At 43.9% G+C, this 27,520-nt stretch overlaps 1 protein-coding gene across 9 annotated transcripts in view; it reads left to right on the top strand.

Moving 5' to 3' along the window:
* Window positions 1-27,520, top strand: part of LOC139265520 (BCL-6 corepressor-like protein 1) — a 342,936-nt gene that overhangs the window by 291,084 nt on the left and 24,332 nt on the right. For all 9 annotated transcript variants that reach the window (XM_070882537.1, XM_070882538.1, XM_070882542.1 and 6 more), the window contains 5 exons: window positions 4,663-5,079; window positions 7,164-7,447; window positions 8,891-9,166; window positions 15,904-16,070; window positions 19,423-19,568. In XM_070882537.1, coding sequence (XP_070738638.1) covers window positions 4,663-5,079; window positions 7,164-7,447; window positions 8,891-9,166; window positions 15,904-16,070; window positions 19,423-19,568 — 1,290 coding nt within the window. The remainder of the gene's footprint in view (window positions 1-4,662; window positions 5,080-7,163; window positions 7,448-8,890; window positions 9,167-15,903; window positions 16,071-19,422; window positions 19,569-27,520) is intronic.

The following is a 27,520-nucleotide window of genomic DNA, read 5'->3' as shown; positions in this document are numbered from 1 at the left end:
CCACCTCTTCTATGCCCAACTCCCGCTTGATGCAGTTTTCAGGTGAGCCTGCAAATGGCTGCACAGAATGGCTTCCCAAAACTTGTGGCAGGCTGTTTACATTTACAAATCGCGTTTCAACACGGGTTGTAGTTCCCCGTTTGCGTGTTCTGTTCATTTGTACCAGATGGTGAGCCGTCTAACCAGCAGCTCTTAAAGGAACCACTGGAGGCCACTCCAAAAAATGGTTTGGAACATTTTGTGGGGCCACGGGTGCGCTAGAAAATACTTTGGCTTGCTGCTAACCGCAGGTTAGAGCCCCCTACCCCACTGCAGCCTCATCCCTACTCACTTTTGGTATTGATTTCCAACTCAACTTACGGACCTGCTGGATTTCCCCCTCTCCTGGTGTGGCAAGCTTCCCCCCAGTGTTCATTGAGTACTCAGCAGCTCATCCGAATTAGGCTGATGAGGCCTGAACCTGAAAATGTTTCAGGCTTCCGGCGCTGGCTTTGAAAAGGTGGCATGACTGGGCCGCAGACGTCATGCTCATTTTGGGCCATAGTTAGAAATGACAGATGAAGAGACAGAGTGGTGAATTTTCACATGAAATAAACGGGTGGTTTAGAGGCAGAGGGGGAAGCAAAAGTTGTAAAAATCTAAAATCCGACCCCAACATGCCTCCCACCTGCCCACTTTCACCTTTTGGGGGGGGGAGGGGGGGGCGGGCAACCAACCCACTGCCAGGAGGCGGGTTGGCATTTTAAATATTATAATGAGGCTTGAAGCCTCTGCTTTAATCTGCCGTGCAGGTTTAACTGCAGGCAGCTGAGGATCCCGGGAATCGGGATTCCTGGTAGCTACAGCAAGGCAGGCACAGCCACAGAGAGCAATCCTTGTGGGCTGGGAGGAGCAGGAGTGCTCAAGCTCAACCACCATCAGCCCGCCCCTCCCTGAAGTCGAGGATTGGACCCCCAGCCAGGGATCAATTTCACTCCCCCCCGCCCCCCCCCCCACATCCCCATCCCCCGGGTTTGCGGCTCAGCCCCAGGTCAGGGATCAGACCCTCCCACCCCAGGTCGGGAATCAGACCCTCCCACCCCAGGTCGGTGATCAGACCCTCCCACCCCAGGTCGGTGATCAGATCCTCCCACCCCAGGTCGGGGATCAGACCCTCCCACCCCAGGTCGGGGATCAGACCCTCCCACCCCAGGTCGGTGATCAGACCCTCCCACCCCAGGTCGGTGATCAGATCCTCCCACCCCAGGTCGGTGATCAGACCCTCCCACCCCAGGTCGGTGATCAGACCCTCCCACCCCAGGTCGGTGATCAGACCCTCCCACCCCAGGTCGGTGATCAGACCCTCCCACCCCAGGTCGGGGATCAGACCCTCCCACCCCAGGTCGGGGATCAGACCCTCCCACCCCAGGTCGGTGATCAGACCCTCCCACCCCAGGTCGGTGATCAGACCCTCCCACCCCAGGTCGGTGATCAGACCCTCCCACCCCAGGCCGGTGATCAGACCCTCCCACCCCAGGTCGGGGATCAGACCCTCCCACCCCAGGTCGGTGATCAGACCCTCCCACCCCAAGTCGGGGATCAGACCCTCCCACCCCAGGTCGGGGATCAGACCCTCCCACCCCAGGTCGGGGTTCGGAGTCCCCCAGGACCTAGCACCTACCTGTTGCTGCATTGTCCTGGTCAGCCAGGGTTCCCTGCCTGACTGGAAGCCAGCCTGTCAATCAAACTTCCAGGTTTCCTGTGGCTTACCAGGCCTACCATCCCCCCTCCCACCGTTCTGTGCGGGTGGGAAAATTCCAGCCAGTATGTCTTCCAAATTTGTTTTTTCAAATAAAAAACGTGTTGAATTTTGATAACAATAATTATGACCTGTATTTTGTTGCTAGTAATTAGATTGTTTCCTCTGTCATATAGCTTTGTGTCTGTTTTTGTGAAAGAGACAGGCACAGAGATACACATCTCAAAACGCAAAATTCAGTGTTTACAGAGACCCTTCAGAAAGTCAAACTGCTGCGAAGGTGTAATTATATTGTGACAAATTTACATAGGTAATTTCCATTATAAATGTGGACGTTGGAATCTATAATGGGAAAAGGTCAAAGTATGACTTTTAAATTGGGGATTAAATTACATCTGCACGCCATTGTCAAATTATACCGTGGTTGCCAATCCAGCTTCATCTGAAGACTATATACTTGGTCTTGATTCCCTATTTGGGATGGGTCCAACTGCAGGGCACAGGGCACAAAGAAAGGAAAGATAGATTATGAAAGTAAACTTGCGCAAAACATAAAAACAAACAGATAGTAAAAGCTTTTACAGATATATAAAACGGAAGAGAGTGACTAAAGTAAATGTTGGTCCCTTAGAAGATGAGAAGGGGGATTTAATAATGGGAAATGTGGAAATGGCTGAGACCTTAAACAATTATTTTGTTTCGGTCTTCACAGTGGAAGACACAAAAACCATGCCAAACATTGCTGGTCACGGGAATGTGGGAAGGGAGGACCTTGAGACAATCACTATCATTAGGGAGATAGTGCTGGTCAGGCTAATGGGACTCAAGGTAGACAAGTCCCCTGGTCCTGATGAAATGCATCCCAGGGTATTAAAAGAGAGGGCGGAAGTTATAGCAGATGCATTCGTTATAATCTACCAAAATTCTCTGGACTCTGGGGAGGTACCAGCGGATTGGAAAGCAGCTAATGTAACGCCTCTGTTTAAAAAAGGGGGCAGACAAAAGGCAGGTAACTATAGGCCGGTTAGTTTAACATCTGTAGTGGGGAAAATGCTTGAAGCTATCATTAAGGAAGAAATAGCGGGACATCTAGATAGGAATAGTGCAATCAAGCAGACACAACATGGATTCATGAAGGGGAAATCATGTTTAACTAATTTACTGGAATTCTTTGATCTAATGAGCATGGTGGATAGAGGTATACTGATGGATGTGGTGTATTTAGATTTCCAAAAGGCATTCGATAAGACACAAAAGGTTACTGCAGAAGATAAAGGTACGCGGAGTCAGAGGAAATGTATTAGCATGGATAGAGAATTAGCTGGCTAACAGAAAGCAGAGAGTCGGGATAAATGGGTCCTTTTCAGGTTGGAAATCGGTGGTTAGTGGTGTGCCACAGGGATCGGTGCTGGGACCACAACTGTTTACAATATACATAGATGACCTGGAAGAGGGGACAGAGTGTAGTGTAACAAAATTTGCAGATGACATAAAGATTAGTGGGAAAGCGGGTTGTGTAGAGGACACAGAGAGGCTGCAAAGAGATTTAGATAGGTTAAGCGAATGGGCTAAGGTTTGGCAGATGGAATACAATGTCGGAAAGTGTGAGGTCATCCACCTTGGGGGGGAAAAAAACAGTAAAAGGGAATATTATTTGAACAGGGAGAAATTACAACATGCTGCGGTGCAGAGGGACCTGGGGGTCCTTGTGCATGAATCCCAAAAAGGTAGTTTGCAGGTGCAGCAGGTAATCAGGAAGGCGAATGGAATGTTGGCCTTCATTGCGAGAGGAATGGAGTACAAAAGCAGGGAGGTCCTGCTGCAACTGTACAGGGTATTGGTGAGGCCACACCTGGAGTACTGCATGCAGTTTTGGTCACCTTACTTAAGGAAGTATATACTAGCCTTGGAGGGGGTACAGAGACAATTCACTAGGCTGATTCCGGAGATGAGTGGGTCACCTTATGATGATAGATTGAGTAGACTGGGTCTTTACTCGTTGGAGTTCAGAAGGATGAGGGGTGATCTTATAGAAACATTTAAAATAGTGAAAGGGATAGACAAGATAGAGGCCGAGAGGTTGTTTCCACTGGTCGGGGAGACTAGAACTAGGGGGCACAGTCTCAAAATACGGGGGAGCCAATTTAAAACCGAGTTGAGAAGGAATTTCTTTTCCCAGAGGGTTATGAATCTGTGGAATTCTCTGCCCAAGGAAGCAGTTGAGGCTAGCTCATTGAATGTATTCAAATCACAGATAGATAGATTTTTAACCAATAAGGGAATTAAGGGTTATGGGGAGAGGACGGGTAAGTGGAGCTGAGTCCACGGCCAGATCAGCCATGATCTTGTTGAATGGTGGAGCAGGCTCGAGGGGCTAGATGGCCTACTCCTGTTCCTAATTCTTATGTTCTAAGTCCTGCCCCAACACACTTCTGACAGAGAAGTAAGGACTCTGGAATTTGAGGCCCTTAGTGCCTTCATGAAGAATTTCCAGTGTGGTGTAACAGGCCAACTACAGAACCAATCTCTCTCTGCTTTTACCTATACTTGCCGACATTCACTCTCCAGGCTCACATACAAAGAATGGACATTTGGTCAAGGTGTTGGAAGGCTGCTGGCACCTATGAAACCACACTCAAGGAAGAGCTGGCACCTTCCAAGAGAAGGGGAGAAAAGTGGCAAAAAATGTCCTCTTATGTTCTTATTTCATCCAGATGAGTTGATGTTTAAGGATGCAGAGGCAGCTGGCAATGAATAATGATGTGATGAAATAGCATCCTAATGGGCATTTTACATTGGTGCAAAGTTACAGGGAAATGATTTGGACATAAGCACCTGCAGATTACAGCCATATAATACTCTGAAACACAGGATGATTAAAATGATTTTATAAATAAAGGAGTTTTTAAATTTGTGTGTTGCAGAAAGTTTTTGTGGCTCATCTGTACATGTGACCTGTGATCAAACGAACAGTACATTGGAGGAAAGTCAGCGTATGCATGAGGAAGTGGAAGATGATGTAAAAGAAAAGAATTCAAGGATCCAGGAGCTGTTTACAACGGAGGATAAAGAGACCAAAGAAGAGAGTGAGGTGGAAAGGACTGACAACTTGATTACTGAAGTGGGTGAACAGGATAGATTGGAACCACATGACTTGAGTTGTATAGCAGAGACTGATGGGAATTGTAAAAATAGTAATAAGCAAAACTCTACCATCAAGACACAAACAAGAGGCAGTCGGAAGAAGCTTCAGAGTGAGGAGGATTCTGAAATACTTTTTCACGAAGGGGAGCAAAATCAAGATAGCGCGGGAATACAAACACGGAAAGCAGTTACTACAGGTAAAGTTCAGTGTCTTGAGCATTGTATGCCTTACAACTTTTAGAAATGTATGTTTTTAAATCTATATGGAATGTCACCAATTCGCACAATCTTTATTTTTACTGTCTTCTATTAATGAACGACTCTTCAAACTGACATCCGCTCAAAGCTCAACATACGGAGTTTAATGTGATGTTCCTTTGCTGGGAAATGATCCTGGCAATAAAAATGTTGAAGCTCAATTTCCTCTTAGTATAGAGAGACCTCGGAGTTAAGCACTCATCCGCTCCCAAGTCAGACAGAACACTGAATGTGGCAGGGAGCGTGTCAGCAGCATTAATGCAAAATGCAGCAGTTGAGCTGCATAACTTATTAGCTTTTCTGACTGGGGAAAATTTGGGAGCTTCTGAACTATGTGCATCCATTTCCAGCATTGGCCCAACCTCTGGGTTTGTTGTGTGGTTCTGTAATTCTATAGTATGACATTGAGTAAGAGACCGTTGTCCATTTGCCAAGTAGCATTCAGTCAACCTGTGGCCGGAATTTTCCCTTTTTAAAAAAAAAAAGGGTGGGTTTGGAGCATGAGGGCGGTTAACTTGTTAAAAATGGGATTCCTGACCTGATCCCGCCTCCAACCCATCCACTTCCGGTTTTGATGGAGGCGGACAGCCAACCCGCTCCCAGAGGGCAGAATCTCAATTAAAATTTTTAATGAGGCTTGAAGCCTCCTTTTTTCACCTCCATTTTGTTTTTAACTGCATGTGGATGGGTTTCACACAATTCATGAAATACAGCAGTTAAACCAAGGTGTGCACTGCTGCATCCAGGTAGTGTGGTTTTATACCTATCTCCTGGATCCAGAGACCCTACCCTAACGCACCTCCCCGCGATTGTCAACCCTCTCACGCGGCCTCCAATTGCCATCACAGGCTATGATCCCCACCGTGACACCTCCCCCTGCCCCCCCAACCCCACCGATGATGCTGAAGACCGCCATAATCCTCTGGCGGCCAGCCCCAATCCTTTCTTCTCCCCCAGCCTCCCGCCGATCCTTGATTCCCGCCCTCCCCAATCCCCCCTGCGATTCCCGACACTGACCCCTCTCCCACAATGCCCGGCGCCGACCCTCCCCCCAGCGAACCTCAATGCTAAATGCCCTCATCTTCTCCTCCCTCCCTCCCTCTCCTTCCTCCCCCGCCCCCCCCGCATCAGCAGGCTGGCTGCGGACAGGAATCCAAGGCCTCACATGCAAATCAAGCCGGGTTTCCCGCCCACCTAGGAGGCCCCCCCCCGCCTCAACCCACATCCCTGGAGAAAATTCCAGCCACTGTGTCTGGTGCCTCCTAAAGCAAATTCTATAGCTCCAGAACTAACACTTACATAGGTTGATTCTTGGCACCAAATAGCAGCAAATTAAAATCAAATCACTGACACAATTCCTCATACAAGAACAATGTATTGTTTGAAAAATCTCTTTGAAGGATTTCCTCAATAATATATTTTGTATTATATCTTCAGCCATTGAAAACCTGCCTTGACTCGCACATAACTTTGTTGAATAATCATCTACCTGTCCCTATCAGCCACAACACCATTCCATGCAGCATAATTTCATAGGGTTCTAGCTGAGGCACTGGTAGATGCGAGGGCAATTTGGGGTTCTGTGGCTTTGACTGAGTTGCCTTAGACAAGTGGTTCCTTTGCTGAAGTGCTGATGCACTGCTCCTGTTTTCTCAAGAGAAGGAGGAGGAAGAAGAGGAGAGACAACTGGAGGAGGATATGGCAATTTCAAACATTCGTTTATGACTTGATGGTCTGTGTAGTGTGCTGACAGCTCACTTGATCAGTATATTGCCAGCATTGCTTCTCAGTTGGGGTCCAACTGCAAGCTTCTCCTGGGTCAAGTAAGAATGTTGTAGTTGATCTATTAGACCATCATACTACACATTTGGTGTTACAAAAGATCATGCTGCACTGATGCCAAGCATGGATTGTAACTGAGGCATTTTGGGTTCGAGCTAGGATTCAATTGCATAGGAGCTTACAGATCTGGAGCAGAGCTGGAGTATAGTCAAAGTTAACTATATTGCAGTTTTCTTTTTAGGCACATGGACACCTCCCATTTCACCACAAAAGAGACTAGCTCCTTCAGGCAAATTGCCCAGTACTGACTGGAATCTGAGTGTCAGACACAACACTCCTGTTTCAGGAAGTTTACGGAAACGCAAAGAGTCTTGCAACCCAGGGGCTTTCGATTTGAGCCACACACAAGAATCTCCAACTCGGTACCAGTCAGAAAAACCATCAGGAAAACGTAAATGTAAGACAAAGCACATTAGTGGGCCCCAGTCATCGGAAGAAGATGCAAACAACCAAGGAAAACGCAAGGTAAGCAATTTATGACAACAAGTTACATTGTACAGTGCATGTAAAGTAGAAAAACCTTTCGAGGTGCTTCACAGGTGGAGCCAAGGATGGAGCCAAGAAATGAGATATTAGGAAGGCATACTAAAAAGCTTGGTCAAAGATGTGAGTTTTAAGGAGTGTCTGAAAGGAGAAGAGAGTGGTGGATGGGCTAAGGAAAGGAATTCCAGAGCGAGGTGCCTAGGTGACTGAAAGCAGACGCTGCCAATGCTGGGTGAAGGGCAGTGCACACGAGGCCAGTCAGAGAATGGAGAGTTCAGGGGGATTGTAGGTCTGGATGATGATACAGAGATGGGATGGGGCAAGGCCATGTTGGGATTATGGCCCCGAACTTGGTGCACTCACTGCCGACTGCCACTGTAAGTGTCCACCCGCCCGCCGAGCTGCCAGTTTGGTTCGGGCGGGAGTCAGCGGCAGCAGGGGGCAGGATCTCTGTGTGGAGGCCGGTCTAACCCCTACAATAATTATGAAGACCTGCAAAAAAAGGTAAGTAAACTTTTATTTTTTTTTTACAGCGATTCTGGTGGATGGGGTTCCCTGAAGGTTTTCCAGTTTTTTTTTTGTGTAACTTTGTTTTTATGTGTGTCTCCCCCATCGCCCTGGGCCCGACTCCATCCTCGGCAGTACTTTGCCGAGGATTTCCTTTGCCGCTGAGATTGGGAGCTCCTGCCCGCTGCCGTCCAGATTCATGGTGTAAATCGTTCTATTTCCGGCAGGCGGTCTTTTCAGATCTTTGAGAAATCTCCCGGCCAAAGTACCGCCAGATCTCTCGGTGGTCCTTTGGGTGGACCTTGGCTGTGACCAAGTTCGGGCCCTTAAACACTAGGATGATCATTTTAATTTTGAGACATTGGGGGAAGTGGAGCCAATGCATGACAGTGAGGACACAGGGAACTTGATGTGAGATAGGATATGGCAGCAGAGTTATAGATGAGCTGAAGTTTATCGAGGATGGGAGGCCAGCCAGGAGAGCATTAGAAATTGTTTAGTCCGGGGTGATAAAAGCATGGATGAGCGTTTCAAATTATTTGAACTGAAGAATAGAATTGTGATCTTAACTATTTTGTTATTGATGTGTTATGAATAAACAAATACAAACTTTGAGATTTGAAACTATAATAATGCTGGGCAATATTAGTGTACAAATGTTAAGCATGTTCATATGTCATTTTGCCTATTTTAATTGCACCATTTTTTTTATTGTAAGCTAGATAAAGTCTCTAATAAATGAAGCAATTTAATGTGATCAGATGCTAGTTATAGCTGCCTGCATCTATTGCATGAGGTATACAAGTTCCACATGTTAAATATACTATGAAAAGGAACTCATTGAAGTGAGTTGTCTGATAATGTTACGGTATGTCTTTGTCCCATTGATTGATCTATTAAATATTTGTTTTGTAATAGATTAAAGTAAGGCAAAACCGCTCCCGAAAGCGCTCAGCACTAATGCTGGATTCTGATTGGAGCCCATCACCAAAGAAGCAACGTGATAATTCAGCCCGCTGGAAAAAGCGGACATCCTCAGTTACTCCTGTTAAACATGCAACAGTGTCACGGTCACCATCTGCTCAAGCAGAGACATCCACAGGGCAACAGTCGCAATCTGAAACACGAAAGCTAATAGTAAATAAGAATGCTGGTGAAACACTGCTGCAGAAGGCAGCACGATTAGGCTATGAGGTAAAATCTGTAATAACATAGTACTTGATCTGTTTCAATTTATTAATCTGACTCAACATCGAGTTCAACAATTTCAGACCATAATCTCTGCCCCCATGTTTTCAGACGGCAGCTGTTGATGATTCTGCCATGCCCCCGTTTGCAGCATTTAATCACTCCCGCATTCCACTCTATCACAGACCGTACCTTTTGTTCTTTTCTCCCCCCTCCCGTTCCCTGTCTCTGCACCTGGTTAAAATCTGTTACATCTCTATAACTTTTTCTAGTTCTGACGAAGTGTCACAGACCTGAAACGTTAACTCTGTTTCTCTCTCCACAGATGCTGCCTGACCACCTGAATATTTCCAGCATTTTCTATTTTTATTTGAGCTTACTCACTTCCTGGTTCTCGGTCTGTGAAAATTCTGCATTGTGATTGGCTGCTTAGCTAGCTTGTTGACGTCACCGCAGCACACGTTAGGGATTCCCCATTAACTTACACGTCAGAAAAGCTGAACTTCTCGCAACTGAGATCGCGAGATCTTTGTGGAAAGCTTACTTCGGGGCCAGCAGCGAATGCCTTTGCTTCGCCACTGACCGCAAATTACAGGCCAATGTCATTTCCACTGAAGCATCTTGGTGAATTTGTTTTAACTGTTGTTGCAGTACCCAAGTACTACCACAGGGGATCACTATTGCATTTGTAAATATTTCAGTAATGCTTGGCTTAAACCTTAGGTTAGATCAATTATAAGTCAGTAAGAATTATGTTAGTGTTCTTCAGCAAAGTTTATGATTTTTTAATACATAAAAATATACAGAAAATCTAGAATGGGGAGTGGATTCTAATTCGGAATTTCCTTCTTTGCAATTTAACTTTTTCCTTGTGTATTCCAAAACACTCTTGTGAAATGTGTTAAAAAGGCCGAAAACTCAAAATTACCTCTTGGGCAGCAACATGGTTTTTGTAGAACTGGAAAAGTTTTGTTGGCTTGAGAGTGTTGTGCACTGCTGCCTCTTCTCAGCTATGTTGTTTAATATCAGGTTATCATGATTAAAAACGAACGGTTGAGAGGCATGACTTACTTTTAAAACAGCTGAATTAGTCAGCGGATGGAGAATCACAGGACTCAATCTATTTTAAAGGCCTTATTCATGATAATCTCTCACGTAATGCATCATGCCTTGAAGAAGAGGAAAAAAATCTTTCATTTATATGGTACCTTTCAAAGATTGATATGTGGGTCCCATGTTCAAATCACTGACCAGTGACTCTATGCTCGCTGCAATATTTACACAGAAACATAGAAAATAGGTGCAGGAGTAGGCTATTAGGCTCTTCGAGCCTGCACCACCATTTAATAAGATCATGACTGATCATTCCCTCAGTACCCCTTTCCTGCTTTCTTTCCATACCCCTTGATCCCTTTAGCCGTAAGGGCCATATCTAACTCCCTCTTGAATATATCCAATGAACTGGCATCAACAACTCTCTGCGGTAGGGAATTCCACAGGTTAACAACTCTCTGAGTGAAGAAGTTTCTCCATCTCAGTCCTAAGTGGCCTACCCCTTATCCTTAGACTATGTCCTCTGGTTCTGGACTTCCCCAACATTGGGAACATTCTTCCTGCATCTAACCTGTCCAGTCCTGTCAGAATTTTATACGTTTCTATGAGATACCCTCTCATCATTCTGAACTCCAGTGAGTACAGGCCCAGTTGATCCAGTCTCTCCTCATATGTCAGTCCTGCCATCCCGGAAATCAGTCTGGTGAACCTTTGCTGCACTCCCTCAATAGCAAGAACGTCCTTCCTCAGATTAGGAGACCAAAACTGAACACAATATTCCAGGTGAGGTCTCACCAAGGCCCTGTACAACTGCAGTAAGACCTCCCTGCTCCTATACTCAAATCCCCTAGATATGAAGGCCAACATACCATTTGCCTTCTTCACCGCCTGCTGTACCTGCATGCCAACTTTCAATGACTGACGTACCATGACACCCAGGTCTCGTTGCACCTCCCTTTTTCCTAATCTGCCGCCATTCAGATAATATTCTGCCTTCTTGCCCCCAAAGTGGATAACCTCACATTTATCCATATTATTCTGCATCTGCCATGCATTTGCCCACTCACCTAGCCTGTCCAAGTCACCCTGCAGCCGTTTAGTGTCCTCCTCACAGCTCACACCGCCACCCAGCTTAGTGTCATCTGCAATCTTGGAGATATTACACTCAATTTCCTTTATCTAAATCATTAATATATATTGTAAATAGCTGGAGTCCCAGCACTGAGCCCTGGGCACCCCACTAGTCACTGCCTGCCATTCTGAAAAGGACCCGTTTATCCCGACTCGCTGCTTCCTGTCTGCCAACCAGTTCTCTATCCACGTCAGTACATTACCCCCAAAAAATTCCAGAAGATTTGTCAAGCATGATTTTCCTTTCATAAATCCATGCTGACTTGGACCGATCCTATCACTGCTTTCCAAATGTGCTATTTCATCCTTAATAATTGATTCCAACATTTTCCCCACTACTGATGTCAGGCTAACCGGTCTATAATTACCCGTTTTCTCACTCCCTCCTTTTTTAAAAAGTGGTGTTACATTAGCTACCCTCCAGTCCATAGGAACTGATCTAGAGTCGATAAGACTGTTGGAAAATGATCACCAATGCATCCACTATTTCTAGGGCCACATCCTTAAGTACTTTGGGATGCAGACTATCAGGCCCTGGGGATTTATCGGCCTTCAATCCCATCAATTTCCCTAACACAATTTAATGCCCAATAAGGATTTCCTTCACTTCCTCCTTCTCACCAGATCCTCGGTCCCCTAATATTTCCGGAAGGTTATTTGTGTCTTCCTTCGTGAAGACAGAAACAAAGTATTTGTTCAACTGGTCTGCCATTTCTTTGTTCCCCATTATAAATTCACCTGAATCTGACTGCAAGGGACCTACGTTTGTCTTCACTAATCTTTTTCTCTTCACATATCTATAGAAGCTTTTGCAGTCTGTTTTTATGTTCCCGGCAAGCTTCCTCTCATACTCTCTTTTCCCCCTCCTAATTAAATCCTTTGTCTTCCTCTGCTGAATTCTAAATGTCTCCCAGTCCTCAAGTTTGCTACTTTTTCTGCCCAATTTATATGCCTTCTTCCTTGGACTTAACACTATCCTTAATTTCCCTTGTTAGCCACGGTTGAGCCACCTTCCCCGTTTTATTTTTACTCCAGACAGGGATGTACAATTGTTGAAGTTCATCCATGTGTTCTTTAAATGTTTGCCATTGCCTATCCACCATCAACCCTTTAAGTATCATTTGCCAGTCTATTCTAGCCAATTCACGTCTCGTACCATCAAAGTTACCTTTCCTTAAGTTCAGGACCCTAGTTTCTGAATTAACTGTGTCACTCTCCATCTTAATAAATAATTCTACCATATTATGGTCACTCTTCCCCAAGGGGCCTCACAAAATAAGATTGCTAATTAGTCCTTTCTCATTACACATCACCCAGTCTAGGATGGCCAGCCCTCTAGTTGGTTCCTCGACATATTGGTCTAGAAAACCATCCCTAATACACTCCAGGAAATCCTCCTCCATCATATTGGTACCAGTTTGATTAGCCCAATCTATATGTAGATTAAAGTCTGTACATGATAACTACTGTACCTTTATTGCACACATCCCTAATTTCTTGTTTGATGCTGTCCCCAACCTCACTACGACTGTTTGTTGGTCTGTACACAATTCCCACTAGCGTTTACTGCCCTTTGGTACTCCGCAGTTCCACCCATACAGATTCCACATCATCCACGCTAATGTCCTTCCTTACTATTGCGTTAATTTCCTCTTTAACTAGCAACGCTACCCCATCTCCTTTTCCTTTCTGGCTATCCTTCCTGAATGTTGAATACCCTGGATGTTGAGTTCCCAGCCTTGGTCACCTTGGAACCATGTCTCCGTGATGCCAATTATATCATATTCATTCATTGTTGCCTGTGCAGTTAATTCGTTCATCTTATTACGAATACTCCTCGCATTGAGGCACAGAGCCTTCAGGCTTGTCTTTTTAACACACTTTGCCCCTTTAGAACCTTGCTATAATGTGGCCCTTTTTGATTTTTGCCTTTGGTTTCTCTGCCCTCCACTTTTACTTTTCTTCTTTCTATCTTTTGCTTCTGCCCCCATTCTACTTCCCTCTGGCTCCCTGCATAGGTTCCCATCCCCCCTGCCATATTAGTTTAACCCCTCCCCAACAGCACTAGCAAACACTCCCCCGAGGACATTGGTTCCGGTCCTGCCCAGGTACAGACCGTCCGGTTTGTACTGGTCCCATCTCCCCCAGAACCGGTTCCAATGTGTCAGGAATTTGAATCCCTCCCTTCTGCACCATTCCTCAAGCCACGTATTCATCTGAGCTATCCTGCGATTCCTACTCTGGCTAGCACGTGGCACTGGTAGCAATCCTGAGATTACTACTTTTGAGGTCTTACTTTTTAATTTCGCTCCTAGCTTCCTAAATTCGATTTGTCGGACCTCATCCCGTATTAATAATAATGCACTCTTGGAAACGGTAGCATAGTGGTTATGTTACTGGACTAATAATCCAGAGGCCTGGACTAGTGATCCTGAGACATGAGTTCTAATCCAAACACGGCAGTTGTGAAATTTAAATTCAATTAATTTAATAAATCTGTTAATTAAAAAAGCTAGTATCAGTAATGATGGCCAGGAACCTACCGGATTGTAAAGATCCATCTGGTTCACTAATATCCTTTAGACAAAACGAGTGGTTAAGATTTGGAATGCACTGCTTGATAGGGTGGAGGAGGCAAATTCAATAGTAGCCTTCAAAGGTGGAATTGGGTAAATACTTGACGGAGAAAAAATGTCAGTGATATGGGGAAAGAGCGGGGGAATGGGACTAATTGGATTGCTCTTCGATAGAGCTGGCGCAGACTCGATGGGCCAAATGGGTTCCGTCTATGCTGTACTATTCTATGATTCTAATATGCCGTGCTTGTAAAGTAATGTTCTTGTGCTTTATTGGGAATATCACATTTTTCAACTTTCCACCAGAATTTTAATTGTGATACACAGAAACATTTCCAACACTATTTTGGATCTTCAACTGGCCCATGTTTTGTAATCTGGAATTTCTACTGTACAAATTTAAATTCCTGGCATTTTGCACTTCCAAATTAATTATATCTTACATAGTTTCTTTTAGGAATTTATTATCCATGATTTTATAGATTTTCTATCTGCTGAATGTTTGAAAGAAGTTGTTTTCCTCTGGTAGAACAAGCTGTCCCATGACTAACTAATTGGCAAAAGATGGATGAAAGAATTAAAACTATCTGCAGTGAAGCTGCTATTAAGCAGCTTGGCTATAAATAAGAAATGGTCTGGAATTAGTTACTTGGTCATTTTATTCAAGTATGGAAACATTTCTGAAGTGGAACTTAAGCAAAATGAAAATTATGTCGAAAAAAAATTATTCTAATTAAGCAATTAGTGTTGTGAAATCAAATTACCAGGTAAGGACACATGGAAATGGGCAGGTATAAATAGGCTCAAGAAACAACAAGATGTTTTGAAGAGAGACGGGATAGAGGTATATAGCGAGAAGGTGGGTAAGCAGTAAAAAGGGTCGACTTGTTGTCATATGATAAGTTTGGTCACTGGAAGTACAGAGAAGAATTGTATGAATTTGTGCAGTACAATTTCTGAGTGTTTGTTGTTACCAAAGTTCCCTGTATGTCATCCACCAATTGACAAGCTCATATTACACAGGAAATAATAGATTGACGAACTGTAAAAACTATTATATGCAAATTTTTCCAATGGAGCAGTGGATAAAGCCAGCACCATACAGACCAGAACATCAAGGTTCAATACCTCTCTGTGCAAAGCTAGCTGATTTAACCAGCAGTGGTCAGGGTGCTATAATTTGCCTCAGTACCTTAGGGTCCAGGGGAAGTAAACCCATTCCCTTCCCTCATCACTGTCTAGCGATCCCTGCTGGAAAAAGTGTTTATGGACATCAGATGAGAAAAGGATTAGATTTAGCTGTAATGCTGTTCACAATTAAAGAGACAGTCAGTACTCTCTCTGTCTCGAAACAAATAACTTGCATTTATATAACACCTTTCAGGACCTCACGATATCCCAGAGTGCATCACAGTCAATGAAGTACTAATGAAATATAGTCACTCTTATATTTTCCACACATCAACACCCCACAATAAGTAGCGGGATTAAATGACTGAATAATTAGTTTTAGCGGTAGTATTGGTTGAGGGATAAATGTTGGCTATGACAGCAGGAGAATGTCACTATCTTTTACCTCCATCTGAGAGGACAAACTGGGCCTGAGTTTAGCATTTCATCCAAAAAAATGGCACCTTCAGCACTGCACTGGTCCCTCAGAGAGTATATCAGCCTAGGTAATATACTCCAATCTCTGGAGTAACCACTGAGCCAAGGCTCAGCCTAGGCTTACGTATAAAAGAATAGCCAATTGAGTCATGTACTAAAATATAGCCAGTATCTGTGTACCGAACCCATCAAAATAACTGAACATGTTCAGGAGAGGAGAGAAATTTTAAACAAATAATTAATTGATCAGTGTGATTCAAATCTATATCTGGCTTCCAATGATGCAAAAGCAATGGTCAGGGTTTATTCTGCTTATCAATTTGGATTTTTTTCTAAAAAAAATGATAAATGCGGCATATCTGATCTCTTGTGTAGGATGTAGTTATCTACTGTTTGGAGAATGAAGTGTGTGACATCAATCACCAGGATAATGCAGGCTACACAGCGTTGCACGAAGCCTGCGCACGTGGCTGGCTTGACATCGTCACACGGCTCCTGGAGCATGGAGCAGATGTAAATTGCAGTGCACAGGATGGCACCAGGTAAGAATGATGGACTAATTTTTGCTGTTGTGAATTTTGTGCTCATTACAGTGGGAACATTAGTGCTAGAGAATGGAAGAGTTTCCCAATGTTGGCATGAAGCAATTACAGCTCAGATATAGCAAGTTTAGATGCAGAATAAACCTTACTCTGTTCTTTCCCAGCAAATCTGTCAGTTACACATTTTGGGTTTGCCTCAGATAATCTTGGATTCATCAGTGTTGGTCATGCTTGTAAACGGCCCCGATGTCTTTCTTTCAGATGGGTGCCCTTACTGCTCAACATCTAATCCTATAAAAGCATAATGCAGTATGTAACAATAGTGTTCCTGTATGATCTGAACTGATACTGTGTCTTTCACATGCATTCTTTCTCAATAGGTGGACTGAAAACATTTAAATAAAACAAGACTAGATACAGATTGTTGAGCTGCTTTATTTTACAGCCAGCTAGTGAATGTACATAGTAACAGTTTTAATCAAAACATGCCTTGCTTAACATCAGACTCTTCCTCGTGAATAAGAAAATTAATAAATCGCATTGCCTTACCCTGGGTTAGAAGGTTGACTCATACTTGCTTTTGGTTAATTTAACTTTGAAACAGCCCAAGGTGTACATGGGCTTGGCCTGTACTAGTCGTGCAATAAATTGCCTATGCCTTTCTGCTTTTCTCTCAGCAGACCATCCCACCCGACTGATCATGCAGTCTGTGGGCCCACCCCCCTTCATTCTGGACATGAAATTAGCAGCTGACATCTGACCCTCCCCATCCAAGGATTGGCCAGTAAGGCTGCCAAATAAACTGGCTACACCCCCATCCTTTGAGTGGATCCCTAGAAACCATCTCCTGCTATTTTCAAAATGAATGAGACTATCTTGACGTAATGAGTCTGGGATTAGTCAGTTGACACTTAGGCTAGAATCTTCCCAGACGTGTGAGTGCGAGTTTGGAGGCGGGCCTGCTGTCAGAATGGCCCTGATTGACAGCGGGTCGGAAGTCCGCTCTGAACCCACCTACTTGCCAGTTTCTCAAGTGTCAAGTCTGCCTGTGTATCGCAGATCCGGCACCAAGTGATGGGCCAGCCAGTTAAGATCGTTAAGAGGCACTTTAAAAGGTAACTTAAATGAATTTTACCAGGCACTTACCATTTTACCAAGTTTTTAACGAGTTTGCTGTCCCTCGGATTTCACGTTAGGTAAGTGTGTTAGATGCTCAGTGACTCTCCATTGTTTTGACTAGTTGACAGCTGCAGAAGTGATATAAAAGCTACCATTTCACCGCTGTTCACTTTCCAATCTCAGAAGCTCAAGCCTTCAGGATTTGGAAGGCACTTTTGAGCTGTATACAGCTTGGAAGAATTTGCAGTGAACTCTCTATCCACTGTCACCTCCTTGCAGCAGTCTCTCTCACCATTGACAGATCGCTTCTGTCATCTCAACTTCAGCTGTCATTTATTCCAGCAGCATCGGTGCTCTTGAAAAAATGTCACTTTGGTCCTCAGAATCCCACCATGATCAGCCCCAACAACACTAAACACACCAGCATCACCAACAACAACTTATCCGCAATCAGTGCTTGTCAGTGTTTGCAGCAATGCTGCAAAACACTGATATATAACTGTCAAAATAAGTTGGTCATGGTCCCTTTTAAGGAAACTGGCTGATGACGCATCATCAAATTATGTCATCAAACCCGCTTCCTATTAATTGGCCGGGAATCTCGCAGGGCGGGAGGGAAGATTTTTGAGAGGGCAGGCTGGATCCAGAAGTACCATCCCCACATGCTACCAATGCTAGTTGCCACGGTTGGGGAAATTGGGACCTGTCTGTCTAAATTCGAAGCGATATGTAGCATCAACATTCCACAAACTGGTCTGTTGAGCTCTAATACGCATCCCTTCCCTCTTCATCCCATCCTCTAGCTACTGTGGTAATATTAATCCCTTGAGAACTAATGTTAATTTAAAGATAATGGCCTGGAAATTGGAACGTGCCTATTTTTGGGCACATGTGGGGTGGGGAGGTGGCACAGGGAATGATCCTTGCACCTGAATGGATGCATCGGATATTGGGCATTGGGCTTCATTATCATCGAGCCGGTGAGCTGAGGACACCTAATAGGCATTCCCAGGCAGCTCGCCAGCATAGAGAAATGAAAGATTGGGCCACTGTGATGGCAGAGTCAGCCATCGGGTAGGTGTTTGGGGAGGTGGCGGGACAACTGGGAAGGATGGCACTCTGGCCAGGAGTGTAGGCGATTGGGTCGGGAAGGGAATGGGGGGGGGGGGGGGGGGGGTAGAGAGATGATAGTGGTCAGCGGTGATTGGAGAGGCAGAGACTGGGATCAGGGAGGGAAGAGGGCAGAAGCTGGCATTAGGGGATATGTAACAGCGGTGATCGGCTGCCTCTGGTCAAACCAAGCATTAGGCCCCTGGACGTTGCTTTTTTTGCTTATACCAATATGTGCACTACCGGCTCCTGAAGAGTGTGCCATTTCTGCCCACCATATTGGAGGCTTAGGATGCCATCTAGTGCCCAAATACGGGCGCTGCGTGAATGAATTTCTAGATCATTATGTTTAATATAAAGTTTATCAAAATCCTTCCCATGGAAAAATGCTCAAAAATCCCAAAATGTGACCGTTCCTTACTTGCAACCTTGAGTGTAATCTCTACTTCACAATATCATCTACTTAATATTGGATTATTAGTTTTGGTTTATTATTTGGTAATAATGTATTAAAGGGGAAGAAAAGTCTTGGGGAATTATTTATTTTCAAAATGTTGCCCCTTTTTATATGAGAAAATGATAGACACCTTAAATTTGTTTTTAAGGAAAAGATATTACATTTATCACTGAAGTGGAGATCCTTGAGTTTTCCACGCTGCTAGTTCACTCCAATAACGTCAATTACCTGGAGTGACTACCATTGGGAACAGCAGGCATGAGACATTAAACCAACCTGAAGGTCACTCCGCAGATGCCCGACCCTGGAAACTATGTTACAAGATAGAAGTGCAATTTCCAAGCTTCTAACATAATTTTTGGAGATGGGCAGTCAGCATGGAACCCAAAGTTGGTTTAAACTGGGCCTAGATTTAAATCTAGCCCAGACCAATGTGGTGATAAATCTCTTGGCTGTAAGGATCTTTTGCAAAATCAGTTTGGATATGTTTAGCTCACTTCCCAGTGAATGTATATTTGCACAACAGAAAGCTTTCTCTAATTCGGCATTAATTGGAATAGTAGTAATTATTGAATTTTATCCAGTTGTTAAATATTCTAGCTAAAGTGGGCATGATAACTTGGTTTTAAATGCAACTTATCACATTTTTTTATGTTACTGCTTTAGACCTATTCATGATGCTGTTGTGAACGATAACCTGGATGTTGTCCATGTTCTACTGTCATATGGTGCAGATCCCACCCTTGCTACCTACTCGGGTCAGACCGTTCTAAAGATGACTCATAGTGAGCCAATGGAACAGTTTCTGTTAGGTATGTGTTCTCTGCTAATCATTTAATACTTACGTTTGTAATTCTTCACTTTATTCAGAGCTAAAAAATATTTTGGAGTTTTCTATATTCTTATGTAATTTGCAACATTTAGCAAAAGAACAAATTACATTTATTTTTATTGATAAAAGATCACTTAAGCTCATATCTAGTCTGACAATTCGGCTGGAATTTTCTGGGGTGGTAGTGAGTGCAATTGGAGGCAGGTCGAGTGGGAAATTTGTTATTTTTGGGAGCGGGTCGGGATCCCGCTGTCATCCACTCCCACGCACCTTTCTCCCAGGCGGGTCGGTCAGCGCGGGCCTGACCCGACCAGCAAAGGCGGGCGACTCACTTTAAATTAGTAGCTAGTAATCAGACCCTTAAGAGTGGTTTTAACCTCACCTTTTAAATTTAACTGCATGGCCACACTGCTCAGGAACTGTATCTGTCAACCTGAGGCGGAAGTTCAGTGGCTACTGCTCCAGCTGATTAGTTGAAAGCATCAAATGTACTAGAAAAGCTTCCACCTGACAGATGATCACTTCCCTCATCAGAAGCTGTTGCTCACTGCATTCCCAGCACAGATTCTGCAGGCCTTTCCAGCAAAGTCTCCATCCGGTGTCACCTCATTGGAAGAACCTCCCTCACCATTGACAGATTGCTTCTGTCATCTCTACTTCACCTGCCATCGATTCCATCAGCATGGAGGCTGTTTATACTGTCTCACCTTGGTCCTCAAAATCTGACCACAATGAGCCCCATCACCAGCAGCAAAAGGTGCACCAGCAAGAACATATGAAATAGGAGCAGGAGTAGGCCATACGGCCCCTCGAGCCTGCTCCGCCATTTAATACGATTAAGAAACTGTCTCTATCTCGGTCTTAAATTTATTCAATGACCCAGCTTCCACAGCTCTCTGAGGCAGCGAATTCCATAGATTTACAACCCTCAGAAGAAATTTCTCCTCCTCAGTTTTAAATGGGCAGCCCCTTATTATGCCCCCTAGTTCTAGTCTCCCCTATCAGTGGAAACATCCTCTCTGCATCCACCTTGTCAAGCCCCCTCATAAGCTTAATACGTTTCGATAAGATCAGCTCTCATTCTTCTGAATTCCAATGAGTAGAGGCCCATCCTCCTCAACCTTTCCTCATAAGTCAACCCCCTCATCTCCGGAATCAACCGAGTGAACCTTCTCTGAACTGCCTCCAAAGCAAGTATATCCTTTCTTAAATATGGAAACCAAAACTGCACGCAGTGTTCCAGGTATGGCCTCACCAGTATCCTATATAACTGCTTTTATACTCCATCCCCTTTGCAATAAAGGCCAAGATACCATTGGCCTTCCTGATCACTTGCTGTACCTGCGTACTAACCTTGTGTGTTTCATGCACCAGGTCCCCCTGTACTGCGGCACTTTGCAATTTTTCTCCATTTAAATAATAACTTGCTCTTCAATTTCTTTTTCTGCCAAAGTGCATAATCTCACACTTTCCAACATTATACTCTATCTGCCAAATTTTTGCCTGTCTATGTCCTTTTGCAGGTTTTTTGTGTCCTCCTCACACATTGCTTTTCCTCCCATCTTTGTATCGTCAGCAAACTTGGCTACGTTACACTCAGTCCCTTCATCCAAGTTGTTATTATAGATTGTAAATAGTTGGGGTCCCAGCACTGATCCCTGTGGCACTCCACTAGTTACTGATTGCCAACCCGAGAATGAACCATTTATTCCGACTCTGTTTTCAGTTAGCCAATCCTCTATCCATGCGAATATATTACCCCCAACTCTGTGAATCTTTATCTTGTGCAGTAACCTTTTATGTGGCACCTTGCCAAATACTTTCTGGAAATCCAAATATACCACATCCACTGGTTCTCCTTTATTCACCTTGTTTATTACATCCTTAAAGAATTCCAGCAAATTTGTTAAACATGACTTTCCCTGACAAGAACACCACCAACCTTCTCTGCAACCACTTGATGCTGCACAGGACAGAGGGCATCAGCACCTGAGCACCTTGCCGCCCGGGAGGTTAGGGATGGCCTCATCATTTACTTCACTTGACACTGTACACCTATATGTCTGCCACATGATGCACCAGGTTGGCACCACCCCACAGCAATACCATAAAGCATCCCTACAATGACCAAGCCATTCCTTTCACACTCACCACCATTGCTGGAGGTACCATTATGTCTCACCATTCACTGCAACTCACTAAGCCACTTCCAAAGGTGCACCAAAAATCAGACTGGAAAGTGTTGAAAATAAAGGTTTTATATTTGACAACACATTAACGGAAACTTTACTTAACATTGGATTAAACACCCAAGTGGCCTTGTGTGTTGTTAGTTGGTATAATTGCACTAGGATGAGGGTGAGTGTGAGGGGTGGCTAGTGAGATAGGGATGTGATAATTTAGAGAGAGGGGGGGATGGGTGGACGTGCAAGATATGTTGGTGTGAGTAAGGATGTGGTAGTGTCGTGAAGGCAGAGTGTTGGGGATATGATGAGGGGCACAGCAGGATGAGGTTGAGTGTGGCTTTGTACTCCCGTTTCCTGATCTAATGAGATCATTGAAATGTTTGTGGCACTGCACCCAGGTTCTCCTGACCACATCTCTGCTAGTTACCTCTTCAATCTCCAACCAGGCTGTTTGGTATCCTGAGGAGATCTCCTCTGCCCATTGGAAGTGAAGAGGACCTCTCTGCGTGCTCTGACTCCCTCCATAAGTATAAAGAGGGAGTCTTGGGAGAACCTGGGTGCAGCCCTCTGCCTCTGTGCGGTCATTGTCAGTGTTTGCAGCACTCCAATGCTATGTTACATTGACATTTAAATCCAATGTGGCCATGGCCCCTTTAAAGATCCCAGCTAAATACCCGTCGTGGAGAACATCACCAGACCCGTATCATTTAATTGGGCCAGGAAACGTGCAGGGTGGGTGTAATAGGCCCTATTAAGGGAAAGTAATTTTCAGCAGCGGAGTCTTGTCACCCCATGCCGACCACCTGCACCGGACCCACCCAAGTTGGCAAAATTCCTGCCTTCAGTACAGTATGGAGAAAGTGCTACATTGTCAGAGATGCTGTCTTTCAGATGAGACATTAAACTGAGGTCCCATCTGCTTGTTCAAGTGGATCATAGAATCAAAGAAATTTACAGCACGGAAGGAGGCCATTTTGGCCCATTGTGTCTGCGCCGACCGACAAAGAGCTACCCAGCCTAATCCCACTTTCCAGCTCTTGGTCCGTAGCCCTGTAAGTTACGGCATTTCAAGTGAACATCCAAGTATTTTTTAAATATGGTGAGGGTTTCTGCCTCTACCATCCTTCCAGACCTCCACCATCCTCTGGGTGAAGAAATTTCCCCTCATATCCCCTGTAAACCTCCCCCCAATTACTTTAAGTCTATGCCCGCTGGTTGTTGACCCCTCTGCCAAGGTTCTTCCTTTCCACTCTATCCAGACTTCCTCATAATTTTATACACCTCAATCAGGTCTCCTTTTAGCCTCCTCTGTTCCAAAGAAAACAGACCCAGCATCTCCAGTCTTTCCACATAGCCAAAATTCTCCAGTCCAGGCAACATTCTTGTAAATCTTCTTTGCATCCTTTCCAGTGCAATCACATCTTTCCTGTAATGTGATGACCAGAACTGCACGCAGTACTCCAGCTGTGGCTTAACCTGTGTTTTATACAGTTCAAGCATAACTTCCTTGCTCTTGTATTCCATGCCTCGACTAATAAAGGCAAGTATTCCATATGCCTTCTTAACCACCTTATCTACCTGGCCTGCTATCTTCAGGGATCTGTAGACATGCACTCCAAGGTACCTTTGTTCCTCTACACTTTTCAGTGTCGTACCATTTAATGTGTATTCCCTTGCCTTGTTAGACCTCCCCAGATGCATTACCTCACACTTAGTTGGATTGAATTCCATTTGCCACTGTTCTGCCCACCTGACCAGTACCTTGATATCTTCCTGCAGTCTTCAGCTTTCTTCTTCATTATCAACTACACAGCCTATTTTAGTTTCATCTGCAAACTTCTTAATCATAGCCCCAACATTTAAGTCCAAGTCATTAATATATACCACAAAAGTAAGGGACCCATCACTGAGCCCTGCGGAACCCCACAGCCATCCAGTCACAAAAGCACCCATCAACCGCTAACCTTTGCTTCCTGCCTCTAAGCCAATTTTGGATCCAACTTGATGCTTTGCCTTGGATGCCAATCAAATTTTATTTTCATGACCAGTCTGCCATGTGGGACCTTATCAAAAGCCTTGCTAAAATCCATAAACTCTACATCGAAGCTTTGCCCTCATCGACCCTCCTTGTTACCTCATCTTAAAAATTCGATCAAGTTAATGAGACACGACCTTCCTTTAACATATCAATGCTGACTCTCCTTGATTAATCTGTCTTTCTAAATGAAGATTTATCTTGTCCCAATAATGTAAAAGATCCCATGGCAGTATTCAAGGAAGAACAGGGAACTTCTCCATGGTATCCTGGCTAGCATTTATCCCTCAAATAACACCATCAAAATAGGTTAACTAACCATTTATTTCATTGTTGTTTATGGGACTTTGCTGTGCACAAATTAGCTGCTGCAACTTAACAGTGACTACACTTTAAAAGTACTTGATTGAAGCATTTTGATGTCCTGAGGATGTGTAGGGTGTAATGAAAATGCAAGTTTATTCTTTTTCTTTTCTTCATGTAAAATCAACAATGATCTTTTTATATACTGTAATAGTTAATAATTGAGATTAATTCAAAGAAAATGCAATTAACGTAACTGTGGCACTTTTGCGGCACTAGCAGGTAAAGGTATGCCCTGCAAATAATATGACCTACTCACTATGTGCTCCGAACGTCTCTAAACTGATGGAAAAAATAATTCAGCTAGACCATTTAGCTCAGGCTAAAAACTACAAATCTGGTTACAAATCATACAAAAGCTAATTTAAAAAATAATAGCACAGTCTTTAACTGTCCTCATTACTTTAAAAGTTTTTTTTTCCAAAGCAAAATAAAGATTTGTCGACGTGCTTTTACTTAAGAGCTTGCAGTGACCTGTACATTTGATAGAACTACAGGAACTGAACTGATCTTTAGAATTAAGGAAAGCTTACTTTCCAGGTTTCTCTCCAGATTCTATCAGTTTCGGACTATAGAACTGTCAATCAAATATAAAACTACAAACAGAAAAGCAAAAGGTGGCTTGTATGCCATGTTGATTGGAAGAAACATCCTGCATGTGTCTGCTTCAAGCAGGAAAAACCCAAGCCTGAGTGTTATCTAGCTCCTGCTACAGGCTGGCATGGGGTGCTTCATTATTGGAGGAGTTGTGAATGGAGCTGAACACTGAGGAATCATCAGTGACCAGCCCTACTCTTGCCCTTACAACATAGGGAAGGTTATTGGTGAAGGTGTTAAAGGTGGTTGGTTCCAAGGAACTCCCTTGCATTAATATCTTGGGGCTATGATGATTGGTCTCCAACAGCCATTGTCCTTTGTGTTAGATATAACTCCATTGGTTTTAGTTTTGCAAGGGCTTTTAGGACTTTATGCTAAATGAACAATAGAAGAGTATCTCAGATCATTTATGATATGAAAATAGTTTCATAGATGCTGTAGCAGAAGATAGATGTGTTTTTTTTTCTTTCATCTGTATACACTTGAATATTTAGTATATGCTAACCATTTTGTGGAAGTTACACAACTTCCCCAATTCAAAATATATCACCTGGATATTGGCAACAATTCACTGTTTATTGGTATATTTGGTGTAAATGTCTGCAGTAGAAACATGAGCAATGCACTGACCCAGGCTTTAGTGTCCTAGGGGGGGTGTTTGCTCGTGCTGTTGGGGAGGAGTTAAACTAACATGGCAGGGGGATGGGAACCTATGCAGGGAGACAGAGGGAAATAAAATGGAGGCAGAAGCAAAAGATAGAAAGGAGAATAGTAAAAGTGGAGGGCAGAGAAACCCAAGGCAAAAAACAAAAAGGGCCACATTACAGCAAAATTCTAAAGGGGCAAAGTGTGTTAAAAAGACAGGTCTGAAGGCTCTGTGCCTCAATGCGAGGATTATCCGGAATAAGGTGGACGAATTAACTGCGCAAACAGCAGTTAACGGATATGATGTAATTGGCATCACGGAGACATGGCTCCAGGGTGACCAAGGCTGGGAACTCAACATCCAGGGGTATTCAACATTTAGGAAGGATAGACAGAGAGGAAAAGGAGGCGAGTGGCGTTGCTGGTTAAACAGGAAATTAATGCAATTATAAGGAAAGACATTAGCCTGGATGATGTGGTATCGGTATGGGTGGAGCTGCGGAATACCAAAGGGCAGAAAACACTAGTGGGAGTTGTGTACAGATCACCAAACAGTAGTAGTGAGGTTGGGGACAGCATCAAACAAGAGATAAGGGATGCATGCAATAACGGTACAGCTGTTATCATGGGCGACTTTAATCTACATATTGCTTTGGCTAGCCAAACTGGTAGCAATGCGGTTGAGGAGGATTTCCTGGAGTGTATTAGAGATGGTTTTCTAGACCAATATGTTGAGGAACCAACTAGAGAGCTGGCCGTCCTAGACTGGGTGATGTGTAATGAGAAGGGACTAATTAACAATCTTGTTGTGCGAGGCCCCTTGGGGAAGAGTGACCATAATATGGTAGAATTCTTTAAAAAGTGGAGAATGACAGTTAATTTGGAAACTAGGGTCCTGAACTTAAGGAAAGGTAACTTCGACAGTATGAGGCATGAATTGGCTAGAATAGACTGGCAAAGGATACTTAAACGGTTGATGATGGATAAGCAATGGCAAACATTTAAAGATCACATGGATGAACTTCAGCAATTGTACATCCCTGTCTGGAGTAAAAATAAAACAGGGAAGGTGGCTCAACCGTGGCTAACAAGGGAAATTAAGGATAGTGTTAAAATCAAGGAAGAGGCATATAAATTGGCTAGAAAAAGTAACAAATCTGAGGACTGGGAGAAATTTAGAATTCAACAGAGGAGGACTAACGGTTTAATTAAGAGGAGGAAAATAGAGTACGAGAGGAAGCTTGCAGGGAACATAAAAACTGACTGCAAAAGCTTCTATAAATATGTGAAGACAAATGTAGGTTCCTTGCAGTCGGATTCAGGTGAATTTATAATGCGGAACAAAGAAATAGCAGACCAATTGAACAAATACTTCGGTTCTGTCTTCATGAAGGAAGATACAAATAACCTTCCGAATGTACTAGGGGACAGTGGGTCTAGTTAGAAGGAGGAACTGAACGATATCCTTATTGGGCGGGAAATTGTGTTCGGGAAATTGATGGGATTGAAGGCCGATAAATCCCTGAGGCCTGATAGTCTGCATCCCAGAGTACTTAAGGAAGTGGCCCTAGAAATAAAGGATGCACTGGTGATCATTTTCCAACAGTCTATCGACTCTGGATCAGTTCCTATGGACTGGGGGGTAGCTAATATAACACCACTTTTTTAAAAAGGAGGGAGAGAGAAAACGGGTAATTATAGACCGGTTAGCCTGACATCAGTAATGGGGAAAATGTTGGAATCAATCATTAAGGATGAAATAGCAGCGCATTTGGAAAGCAGTGACAGGATCGGACCAAGTCAGCATGGATTTATGAAAGGGAAATCATGCTTGACGAATCTTCTGGAATTTTTTGAGGATGTAACTAGCAGAATGGACAAAGGAGAACCAGTGGATGTGGTGTATTTGGACTTTCAAAAGGCTTTTGACAAGGTCCCGCACAAGAGATTGCTGTGCAAAATCAAAGTGCATGGTATTGGGGGTAATGTACTGACGTGGATAGAGAGCTGGTTGGCAGACAGGAAACAGAGAGTCGGAATAAACGGGTCCTTTTCACAATAGTAGGCAGTGACTAGTGGAATGCCGCAGAGCTCGGTGCTGGGACC

Source organism: Pristiophorus japonicus, chromosome 6, assembly GCF_044704955.1.
Source record: "Pristiophorus japonicus isolate sPriJap1 chromosome 6, sPriJap1.hap1, whole genome shotgun sequence".
NCBI lineage: Eukaryota > Metazoa > Chordata > Chondrichthyes > Pristiophoridae > Pristiophorus > Pristiophorus japonicus.
This window is presented reverse-complemented; position numbering and strand designations above follow the sequence as displayed.